The sequence below is a fragment of the Mobula birostris genome, chromosome 1 (genome assembly GCF_030028105.1).
Source record: "Mobula birostris isolate sMobBir1 chromosome 1, sMobBir1.hap1, whole genome shotgun sequence".
NCBI lineage: Eukaryota > Metazoa > Chordata > Chondrichthyes > Myliobatiformes > Myliobatidae > Mobula > Mobula birostris.
The window spans coordinates 176,031,364-176,043,739 of record NC_092370.1 but is presented as its reverse complement, the minus strand read 5'-3'; the positions used below and the strand labels follow the sequence as shown (position 1 = coordinate 176,043,739).

Below are 12,376 nucleotides of genomic sequence, written 5' to 3'. Positions count from 1 at the left end.
TGAAATTAGCAGCATAAAACTTAATCGATCTACTCCCTGCACAAATAAGAACCAAGAAACACAAATAATTAAAAAAAGGCAACGAAGTTGTGATTCCAAGGCTGAGGCCTCTGGTAGTTGACCCTGGGTTCAGCTAGAGGAAACGTCTAGCTGTGGGGGATAGCCCCTCCTACCTGAGTTGGAGGCCCCATTGCAGTACCCATAAAAGTAAGTGAACAAATCTATGTCCATTACGCAGAAAAGATCTCCCTGTGTATTCCTCCCATATATATTCTCATTTAAGTGGGGAAAAAGGAGTGAATGAATGAATTTTTAAAAAATTGAGTAATATAAAATCCATATTATAATTAGTATTTCCTGAGATAGGTATAGCACCGTCTATTTTTGCTTCCGTTTAGCTTATCAACACTTTTAAAGCTAGCCAAACCTTATGGCTCTTCCGGAGGGGATGAGGGCCGTCTTCGGAAAACTCACAGTCTCTTCCTGATATTGTTCTCTCGCCCTCCTCCCGTCCCCTGCTTTCTCGGTTTTCTGTTTCCCAAGCAGATCGGGATAACTGCTCAGCCAGGCTTTCCCTCGGTTTGATCACGCTAACGGGCAGCCCTCTGTTCTTCATGTCTGTAGTCGATTGGTTCATTTCAAAGGTACAGCTAATAAAGGAGGGTTTAATTGGCTTTTTCAGTATCAATGTGCGATGTTACTGTATCTTTGATGAAACAATGTCAATAGGGTAACTGAGCAATACTGATCAATAGAATCCTAAAACTCAAGCTCTGGCACATAGTCTTGGCTTTCTTGATGGCAGGAAGCTCTGGCCCAGGGTAGAAACAGAGAGATACAATTTCTAATTACAAAATGCTGCTACCAGTAAAAGTACATACAAGACTCACAGACGTTACTGATAAGGCACACAGACCCTTGGGGAAAGTCATTAAGCACTCTGCCATTCAATTAGTTCGAGAGGTGGTTGGCTGAGATGCATGCATTTTGAAGGCTCCAGGTCTGACTGAGACAGAAGCTTGCAAACTGGAGTGATACTCCATTTTATTTTCTTAATAGACACCAAAGTCACAGTGAACTCTGTGCATCCAGGCTGTGTCAGATCAGAACTAACCAGACACTCCAGATCTTTGGCTGTGGTATGGAAGATTCTCACTTTTCTCATCAAAACACCTAAAGAAGGTGCTCAGACCAGCATATACTGTGCAGTCACTGAAGAACTGGATGAGGTTTCTGGCAAACATTTCAGGTTTGTAACTTGCCTTTTCTATTTAATTAAGAAACTAATATGTAGGAAAAAGGGCTCAAGTATACAGAAAACTTCAATGAATTCAATAATACCAGACAGCTGGCTATTCCAGTCTTGCATCTCATTTTTCCGTCACTACTTTCTTCTTGCCTTCTCTCTTGTGGTATTTACACCTCCTGTAGATGTATCCTTACCTCATCGTACCAGGGGGTACCACCACGGCCTATATCACCCAGTTCCACCTGGTCTCCATTCCCTCACATCTTTTATTTTCCTCCTCCCTTTTCTCTGCAATCTTTGATTGAATGATCACCGACTTAAACCACTGACAACTTCTGTCTCCAAAGCTGCAAGCTAACCTGCCATAAGTCTGACATTTTTGATTGGTATTTCTATTTTATTGCAGTATTGGATCCGTGACCTCATCACACACCCCCACCCATATCATATATTTCCATTGGATGAGAGAAACTCTCATATTCCCATCTCATGATTTTGCAATTAAAAGTTCACAGTAATTCCAGTGGTTAAGTAGCTGAGATGCCAAAACACTTAGGTGCCAGTAGAAATGGGACTAGTGCTAGAAAGTGGCACTGAGATGAGAGGAGGGGTACTAACTAAAGAATCACAACAGGTGTGTCTGGGGGATGTGTGGATAAAAGGGAATAAATCACCTTAAATTATCATGAGAAAGTAACTGAATGTTAGAAACAGGCTATTATAAGCCTGTGCTGTGCTTCTCTGCAAGTGGGGAAAGCCAAAAAGCAAGAGGTTAGAAATATGTATGTGGTGGAGAATTAAGATGATCAGCATTTGCAGATTATTTGGATTGAACATTGGTCACCCAGTCAGTGTTTTCTTTCCATAATGTGGAGGAGATCAAAGATTGAAGATTCAAAGTACATTGATTATCAAAGTACATATGCAGTATACAACCCTGAGATTCATTCTTCCACAGACGGCCACAAAACAAAGAAAACCATGGAACCTGTTCCAATGCACAATGAAGAAATCATGCAAATGGTACAGAAAAGCATGTGAAAAAACAGAATATAAAACACCAAAGCACAAGTCATTGAAACAGTCCAGGAATATTCAGTTCAATCCAATCCAGCCAGATAGCAGGAAACAGCTCCACATGAGAAAGGATGCTGTAATCTGTACCTTATTAGCCTGTTTAGATCACATGTAATTATCTAAACTGGAAGTGTAAGTGAACTGTTGATTCACCTAGGATGAGATAAAAGGGGAAGTGGAAATTGCCTTAAGAAGGGGTGTTGGTGGGGATACAAGAGTGAATCACACTGAACCAGAGGCAACAGTCCCACTAGGATCTTAGTAGTCTGTGAAAGTTACCTGTAAGAGATCTGTTGAAAGTGAAGTCTGCTGCGGTGGGAAGTGAAAAACGATTTCCCCTGTTCTGGGTGGGAGGAAATGGGGTGAGACTAGAAGCTGGTGAGTAGTACATAATTTGAAAGCCTTATGAATGAAATTGAAAGCAAAACTGAGGTTAAAGGAAAAGCATACTTATCTAAAGCACCAGCATTGTCCAGAAGGAACCAGGAGAATGAATGAAGTGCAGAAAGCAAACTGCGAGGTGGTGTAAAACTATAAGATATAGGAGCAGAACTAGGCCATTGGAGTCTCCTCTGACATTTGATCATGGCTGATTTATTATCCCTCTCAACCCTATTCTCCTACCTTTTCCCCGTAACTCATCAGTAACCTATCAACATTTGCTTTAAATATAGCCATTGACTTGGCCCAACACCCTCATAGATTCAACACTCTCTGGTTAAAGAAATACCTCCTCTGTTCTGAAAGGACTTTTTTTTTAAATTTAGTGTACCTCTTGTCCTAGACTCTCCCACTACTGGATGCATCCTTTCCACATCCACTCTATCCAGCTCTGTCAGAATTTTATGAGTGTCAATTAGATGGCCTCCCACAGATCTGAGCTTTGATAAATACAAACCTAGTTGCCTCATCTCTTCTCATGTGGAGCTGTTTCCTGCTGTCTGGCTGGAAACAGCACCAATACAATCAGCAATATACCAGAGGCAAAATGAAGGAGAAGGAGGGCCTGTTTAAAATTAATTTTACCCTGTTAAGGATGGCCATCAACACTTTAGACCATTTGCCGATGTTCTTAAGGTAATGACTGACAAGGTAACAATATGTACATCCTTCTGCAACTTAATTATTCTATTTTCATATTTGATTTTCTTTACAGTGATTGCCAACTGGCATCTGTGGCTCCACGGGGTAAAAATGACGAAACCGCCAAAAAATTATGGGATGTCAGTTGCAAGCTCCTTGGAATTCAGTGGGACTGAATTCTCAAAAGATGAAAACGGAAGGAAGCCAAGAACGAGGTTGATTCTTTCTGACTCTGAGTGAACTTTAATCAAGTTGACATGTATCATTTAGTGTAACCTTCAGCAGCCATATCTTTGATAGTTTGCCAAAACAGTTATTCTGTCAAAATCTAAACTCATGATTAAATTGGGGGATTTCAGGGCAATGCAGCTTGAAGGGCTATTATCTCAATAGATAATGAGTTTGTGAAACTTTTGACAATTCATTACTTGCTGCAATCAGCTGTATTCAAGCTATATTTTATCTTAACCATAATGTTGATTACTAAAAGTTTTTATGTGCAAGATGAGAAGCAAAAAAAGTTAAGTAGGTTAAATAAATTAAATACCTTCCGCGATATGCACTTCCTTCAAGTTATGTGTTGCGTTACTCATGGTGTCAAAATGTCTAATCCAGGGAGCATGCACTTAAGGTGAGAGGGGTTAAGTTCAAAGGAGATGTGCAAGGCAAGTTGTTTTTTTTTTTAAAAAAGAGTATAGTGGGTCCCTGGGGTGGTGGTAGAGGTAAACATGATGGGGTGTTCAAGAGGCTGCTGGACAGGCACATGAATGTACATGGAATAGAAGGTTATGGACATTATGCAGGCAGAAGGGATAAGTATAGTGGGCAAAGGGCCTTTGCTTGTGTTGCGCTGTTCCATTTTCTATATAACTCAACAACTGATACATGACAATGGGCAAAAGATTAATTTGTCTCTGCTTCAGATTGAGAATAGCAGCCCTCAAAACCCAGTGGCCTGCATTCTTGCAGGTAAATGGAATCATGGCACTTATCCACTTAAGTGACAATCAGTTTGGAGACTGTCACACTGAAATCTCAGACAGATTCAAAGCACCAAATTTGTTAGTTTGCTCTGTTTCTTGGTTCCACATGCAGAATGTGAGACTTCAATAAGTTTTATCATTCATGAAGAGTGAATTTATAAATTGCCAGCTAATGTACTGTTTACTTAGGGACACTGGAGATAGAAAGCTTGGAGATTGGAGCAATTCACAACATGCTTGGAACTCCATGGTGCTCCATGTCATTTGACAAGGATGACTTTTTTTTTTAAAAAGTCAAATAAAAATGCTAAATGTTTGGGCAACATTAGTTTTAATACATAAATTTAAAATCACTACAATGACATGATAAAAATTAAACTCTTCAGAGGGGAGGGGAAAATGTATTTGATGCACTTCAAAATAAAAATAATGAACTTTGATCCAGTGTGGTGTTTACTGACAAACATGCATTATTTTGCAGTGTTTCAAGATGGCAATTAACATTGTTCACATTATATCCATTTATCAGTGTTAACAGACAAATCAGTATAGGATTTAAACTTACTACTGTAGCTGTCAAAAACAATTAGATAAATACTTGAAGGGGGAAAAAGGGTGTAGTGACATGGGGTGGAAGTGGAACTAAGTCTATTCCTTGTTGAAAGTATTGTCACTGATCAACCCAACTCCTACTTCCTAAAGAAATCTACTATTCTGCAAGATCATTTTTTCAATTATTATAATACAAGTGACAAAGAATTAAGTTCTGCACAATAAATAAAAATCTGAGGAGGAAATAAATCACAACCATTTAGACAATCATAAAAGGTGACGTGTAATTCCAAAAACAGAAATATTGATACATAAAAGTTGTAAATTTGATTGACAAAGTTTACTGGTGTAGGAAAAATTAATAAAATATACACAAGTTAGATGCTGTTTTAGCTCTAGATTACAAAATATTCTCAAAGGTTTGTCAAGAGTTACTTTTAAAGTGGTCAAGTCACAGTCTGCTAGTTTAATAGAAAGTTAGACAAACAATCGCACCTTATTTGGCATTTAACATTAATTCCCATGGTAAAGCTAAGTGGATTCCATGTTAAAAGTGCTTTTTACAGTGCAATTGAAACACAGCTCATACAATTGGAACGTGCAGTTTGTTCAGATATTACGTTATAATAGTAGACATATAAACAATAAACATCCTCTTCATTTTTCACACTTACAGCCCTCATTGGATTAATAGGTCTCATGCTTCATTTAGAGTTGTCAGTATAAAACGTGTGGAACCTCTGAAGCAAGCATTTTTGTTAGCTATAAGTTTAATATGCAAGTTCTTTAACTGCACAATTGTTTAGGTAAGATCTATGACACAAAAGCTCTTGTTATAATTGATCTAAAATTGTTAAATCATTTTTTTCTTGTTTGCATCATAGACAATAGCAAACGGGAGAGTGCTATGCAAATTTTATTTTTAAATGTTGTTATGATAAAGGAGGAAATGAGGAGAGTTAAAATTGTGATAATATAGGTCAAATATTCTAATATCCAAGTCAAGCTTTATTTTCTAATGACATACCTATGAAATCTGGAACCAAAATGATTGCGTATTTATAACAGAAAGAAAACTTCTAGGTATTAAGCGTTAAAGGCTTCAAATAGAGGACGACTCATTTTCTTGGGGAGGAAGTACCAGTCTATCAAATCTTGTTTGCAAAAGCAGCAGTAAAGTCCACCATAGGCGAAGAGCTGAGATAGGTAGGGAATGAGAAGTATACAATTCACTGCCTGCCATTACAACGCCATTCAAAACTTGCCAAAATTCAAAAATTATTCTGAAGCAGGAAACTATTTGTTAATAGGCATGAAAAAAATACTTTTCTACCACCATCATTCCAATTGGATTTTAATGGATGCTCAAATTAACATTAGATCTAGATCTAACCTATATTTCAATAGAATTAGATGTGGAAAACCTGCACAAATAAACTAAACTTTAGAATAATAGCATGGTGAAACCTATAGAAGTCATCTAGTGTATTAAATCACTTGAGCAGTCCTACTATCTAAACAACATGATTTCTTTCTATTAAATGCATACAAATTGCATTAATTCTAACTTCAAAATCTGTTGCACTTGAATGCTTCTTCTGTGGAATTTGCTCCTTTTTTTATTACAATTACAGGTTTGTTTTAGATTTTTTTGTGATATGCTTATTTCCCCAAAGGGAATTAGATTGGGCAAATATAAATACTCCATTGAATAAAGAATCGCACTGCACAGCTATAAGTAGTAGTATGCAGTATAATGTACCTTTTTTAAAAAATGGCATTAAAACATTACAGCATTTACAACATTACAGTTGTGTTACAACTTTTCAAGAGGAATAGCATTTACAAGGTTGTTAAACTAGTAATATATTCATTGAATGTGGTGTGAATACTGCTTTGTAATCACACTACATTCAATGTGACACAGCATGAGGTACTGGTTTGTTAGTCTTCATGAAACCTTCAATATTACATATGGTTGTCATTTTACATATTTATACTCCTGCATCATGATGTGAAATATACTATTTGCATAAAATAGCATACATCAAGGAATGCTAATTTTGTCAATCATCGGCATAATTTTCTTGCAAAACAGTTCAGTTATTAGTTTAATATCCATTTGAGAGATCCTAAGAATTAAAAATTCTCAAATAAAAATCTAACTTGCCCATCTTAGGAAAATATTGGGGGGGGGGGGTAAAAAAACATTACATTAGCAAAAGAGAGTATACCAGAATGAAGTGGAGTGTACAGTAATTTGGAACTAACAGATATACAGTATTCAGTCATCTCCTTTCCTGCTATTTTCATAGGTGTTCTCTGTCCAAGACAGGACAGGCATGACAGTTTTTGTTTGTGGCACTGGGACATAAACAACAGTTTTCTAACATATTTCATCAGTGCTTAGTCAAACAGACCAAAAGTATTCTAATATTCAAAATAAGCAACCTAAAAACTCATTCATGAAAATTTGAAGATGCACATTCACAAAATATTACTACTGCTCATGAAGTAATTGCATTCAGTATTGAAGGTCACTTATTAATCCTCTATCATAATATATTAATAATTTAAAGTGAGCACTGATGATAATCACAAAATGTACTTAATTATTTCTCCAACTGCTGCCAAGAAAAACCAATGTAAATGTAAATATTTGGACACTGCTGCTACTATCAGCCATGCACATTTGTGCAATTTGTTGTGACAACTGACATCTGTGAACCAGATCACTCTGATAGACTTATCATAATTATGAGTTTGTTTCATGAACATGTCATGCAAATGGCTACAGTTTCATCCTCTATCCAGTTACATCCAATTATAAGGTACAAATAGTAAAATAAAATACAGTAATAGGAAAACAGGTTAGTACTAAAAAATATTTCTTCATTTCAATAAGAATATATGTACATATTTGTAATAAAAATTCTTTTGTTTCTCTATGTACATAGTATTTTAGCTGTTACTTAAAATACAAAGGAATTATATATTTTTTTCCAATTTCAGAAGTACATTTCAATGAAATTAATAGCTATACTACTACACATTTTTTTATTCTCAAATTATTTCCAAAAATACTGTAACTCCAGTTTAAAGTTGAGGACAACATTCTTCACAATGATCTAATGACATATTGATGTGTTATTTCTTTGCACAGGAGAATCTTCTCTACATTTTGCGCTGAATTAGAAGGCTAGCCGCATTTATTTCCAGTACCATAGGGCTGTAGTGAGCAGGACACATTTGCGTACTAACAAGGCTGATTTTCAGTGCACACATATTAGACAGATACAGTAGAATTCTCTGCTGGCATTCACCTCACAGCATATTGCAGAAGGCTACAGGCTCAGACAGAATTGTAAAGAAACAGCCATAAGAAAAGCAATGTGGATGAAGAGAAATTGATGGAGGGTGAAGGGGGGAGAATGTAATTTAACTTGCTCATCACTGGAACAGTCAAGCATGAAAGTATCAGAAGAATTCACAATCCACCAATTGATGCCTGCAGGAATATCAATCATTTTGGATACAGAGTAAGTGAGATAATTTACTCTGAAATTTGTAAATCTCGGTAATTTTTAAGGAATGGAGCAGGCAAGTGATTCGGGTTCGTAAAGAAAAACAGATCTGTTCTGATGGCACAATCTTTTCTCAAAAGTAAATTACAAAGGAGACTGCTTTGGAAGTAATACATGCCAATTCTGCCATGTTTAGGTTTTCTGCTAACATGATTGAATCAAATAGGTACCACTCGATGAATGAAAACATCCAGAAAGGTTTTGTGACTGTAACCTGTAACCCCAGAAGAAAAACAACATGGAAATGTGTTCAACGCGAGTCCAACTTTTAACCTGAATAATCCACCCTTGAATTAAATCATAGTTCACAATGCAATTGTGTCAAAAGCACACACTTGTTTGAATTGTTGCTGACACTGAACCAGCTATTATGGGTTTATTTATTAATCACTAGCCAATTCCTACTTCAAGGAAGTTAATTTGTAGTTATCTTAAACATATCGGAATCTGAACTGGAATAGATGGGGAGAAGAAACCACAGTCATATCCAAGTGCAACAGTATCCTTTTAAATTTTAAGCAAAAAAAAACCCAAAAATTGCATTAAGAATATGTGACAAAGTGATACTGCTAATTCCATGATTGTCCAAATAACTTTGGGACATTATTCCCATACTTTTCGATGAATCTAATATAATTTCATGGCAAATGTTCTTGAGGTAGCAATTAAGATCTTGTACAGCTTCAGTCTCGTACGTTACTTGTTGTGGGTTTTTTGTGTCACTGTCTTAGGCTGATGTGATTTCAGCCAGTCCCTACAGATCTTCGATATGATTTCCTCCTGTGCTCTTTCAGCAGCCTCCAGCACTTCCTGTACCCTGTGCACAGCCTGCATCGTGTCAAGCTTCACAGCAACCAAATAGGCTGAGCGGTATTTATTACATAACAAGAAAGCTTTCATCTGCAGGTATAATCAAAATTTTAAGTTACTAGATATCCATGGGAATGCACAGATCAGTATACTGAATCTCAGACCATGGTCCGCATGATCATAGGCACAGCTGCCAATGGCAAAACAAGTGGAAGAGTTCGAACAAAAGCTAAAATCTCATGCTATTTTAATGAGTGACCCCAGAGAGAGCGACTGTAAATTCATAAGCTTTAAGAAGAGAAATTTAAATTAGCACCGTGGATAGCAGAAGGATTCCATAGGTCAGCAGGAATGAGCGCGGAGTAGGTACAAGTACTATAGATAGGGTTTGTTGAACCTTAGAAAGGAGAATGAGAAACTGAGCAAGATACCATTTGGTCTTGTACCAAGGTAGAAGAAAACAGTCTTTCTGATGGAGGGGATTTTAGGTCAGAAATGCAATTTATAGTCAATATAGATACAAATAGTCTGGCTAAAGCAGAAATAATGACCAGGGAAACAAATTAAATGAATGGTGAAGCCACTATGAATAGATTTGATCCTCAAGTGGAGAAAAGAAAAGTGCAGTTCATTACAATGGATACTGGTCAAACATGGCTGTGTAAGAGAGTGAGAGCATGTGTGTGTAAGTACGTGAGGGAGAGAGAGGAGTGATGTGTGTGTATATATATATATATATATATATATATATATATAGAAGATGTTAAATTCATTTATAATGAGTGCATAGATGAAAATTCAACAGTGAGGTTAATAGGAGATTTGGCCAATCATTTTAACGAAGAGGGTAAAGGATTAAGGGAACATGTTCCAGGGCATTGGACCCGTGTGACTGTTGATGGGAGGGCACAGGCTTAAGAGGGTAAAAAGCCAGAGAGTTCAGAGGAGAACTGTGGTTTGCAGCTTTGAAGGATGTAAAACAGAAAGGTAGCAAATTAAAGGCAAAATATGAAAACTGAATTTGAAATGTACAATAGTTTTGATCATCTCACTAGTTATGTGGAGAAAATCTCAGCTCAAGTTCGCATGCTAGGAACTGGTGACAGTGAGGGAAAAATAACTAAGTGCTGGGTATTACCACTTATGACAAAGAATGAACTGAATTGGGGATTCTCGATCTATTGCACAACTAACAGGCGGGCCAATGGGATCATGGAGTGAAGCTGCAGTAACTAAGGTTGTAATTTGCGCCCCTTTTGGTTAGAACTGTTGCAATACTGTCACAGGACAGGTGGCTAACTGGATAAAATATATTTAGTTGTATGGTGTAAGACAAAGGTGCCTGGAAAAAGAGTTCACCAGGTGGGAGGGGTGGAGATGGGGAGGCAAGAGGATCTCAGCAGAGAAAAATATTAAACTTAGAGTTTGTTTCTCATCCTGTAAGTTTTGGGGCACGATGTACAGTTCAAATTTGATACAGTACTTGCTCGTATTGCACACATACTTAAGCTAAACACTATTTGAAGTTCTGAATACTGCTGTTGTGACTTGAGTAGTTTGGCTACTGAACCTGTAATTTCCAAGTCTGAACAGTTCTGCTAACCTGAGGATTAACCTGCCTCCCAACGTCAAAGTCAGCAGGAGTCTCAAATGTTTGTTTCTGAAGTAAAATGTACTGTCAACTTATTGCTTACCTTGTTATCATCTTTCTTCATTTCAAGAATCAGATTCTCTAGCTCTTTTGACTGAAAATAAAGATAAGTGTCTTAATCAATTTCGGAAATACTACTGATAATTAATTGCCCTATATTAATAGATTAATTAGATTCAACAACACAAAAATCGGTGGCATTATTTCAAATAAATGTAACAGATAGTAGAATATTCCAAACATGTTTATTCTACATCTCTGTGCTTTCCAAGGAATAAACCTAGTCAAGAAGTTACCACGAGGGCAACATCTGAGTGGTTCACACAAGTACTGATGTCTAAAAATGGATTATTGAAAATAATTAACAAGTTATGTCAAAATGGCCATGGAGTATCTTGTAATCATAGAAACATAGAAAATAGGTGCAGGAGTAGGCCCTTCGAGCCGGCACCGCCATTTATTATGATCATGGCTGATCATCCAACTCAGAACCCCGCCCCAGCCTTCCCTCCATACCCCCTGACCCCCGTAGCCACAAGGGCCATATCTAACTCCCTCTTAAATACAGCCAATGAACTGGCCTCAACTGTTTCCTGTGGCAGAGAATTCCACAGATTCACCACTCTCTGTGTGAAGAAGTTTTTCCTAATCTCAGTCCTAAAAGGCTTCCCCTCTATCCTCAAACTGTGGCCCCTCGTTCTGGACTTCCCCAACATCGGGAACAATCTTCCTGCATCTAGCCTGTCCAATCCCTTTAGGATCTTATACGTTTCAATCAGATCCCCCCTCAATCTTCTAAATTCCAACGAGTACAAGCCCAGTTCATCCAGTCTTTCTTCATATGAAAGTCCTGCCATCCCAGGAATCAATCTGGTGAACCTTCTTTGTACTCCCTCTATGGCAAGGATGTCTTTCCTCAGATTAGGGGACCAAAACTGCACACAATACTCCAGGTGTGGTCTCACCAAGGCCTTGTACAACTGCAGTAGTACCTCCCTGCTCCTGTACTCGAATCCTCTCGCTATAAATGCCAGCATACCATTCGCCTTTTTCACCGCCTGCTGTACCTGCATGCCCACTTTCAATGATTGGTGTATAATGACACCCAGGTCTCGTTGCACCTCCCCTTTTCCTAATCGGTCACCATTCAGATAATAATCTGTTTTCCTATTTTTGCCACCAAAGTGGATAACTTCACATTTATCCACATTAAATTGCATCTGCCATGAATTTGCCCACTCACCCAACCTATCCAAGTCACTCTGCATCTTCTTAGCATCCTCCTCACAGCTAACACTGCCACCCAGCTTCGTGTCATCTGCAAACTTGGAGATGCTGCATTTAATTCCCTCATCCAAGTCATTAATATATATTGTAAACAACTGGG

General features: G+C 37.6%; 2 protein-coding genes across 4 annotated transcripts in view; one reads left to right on the top strand and one right to left on the bottom strand.

The window, feature by feature from the left end:
- The window catches only part of rdh12 (retinol dehydrogenase 12), a 65,209-nt gene extending 59,990 nt beyond the window's left edge, over positions 1-5,219 (top strand). The window contains exons 6-7 of the mRNA XM_072266593.1: positions 1,060-1,249; positions 3,483-5,219. Coding sequence (XP_072122694.1) covers positions 1,060-1,249; positions 3,483-3,585 — 293 coding nt within the window. The 3' untranslated portion in view covers positions 3,586-5,219. The remainder of the gene's footprint in view (positions 1-1,059; positions 1,250-3,482) is intronic.
- A 1,464-nt stretch (positions 5,220-6,683) lies between these two features.
- Positions 6,684-12,376, bottom strand: part of zfyve26 (zinc finger, FYVE domain containing 26) — a 119,272-nt gene continuing 113,579 nt past the window's right edge. For all 3 annotated transcript variants that reach the window (XM_072266562.1, XM_072266570.1, XM_072266580.1), the window contains exons 41-42: positions 11,033-11,083; positions 6,684-9,428 (exon numbers count right to left, since the gene is read on the bottom strand). In XM_072266562.1, coding sequence (XP_072122663.1) covers positions 9,225-9,428; positions 11,033-11,083 — 255 coding nt within the window. In that variant the 3' untranslated portion in view covers positions 6,684-9,224. The remainder of the gene's footprint in view (positions 9,429-11,032; positions 11,084-12,376) is intronic.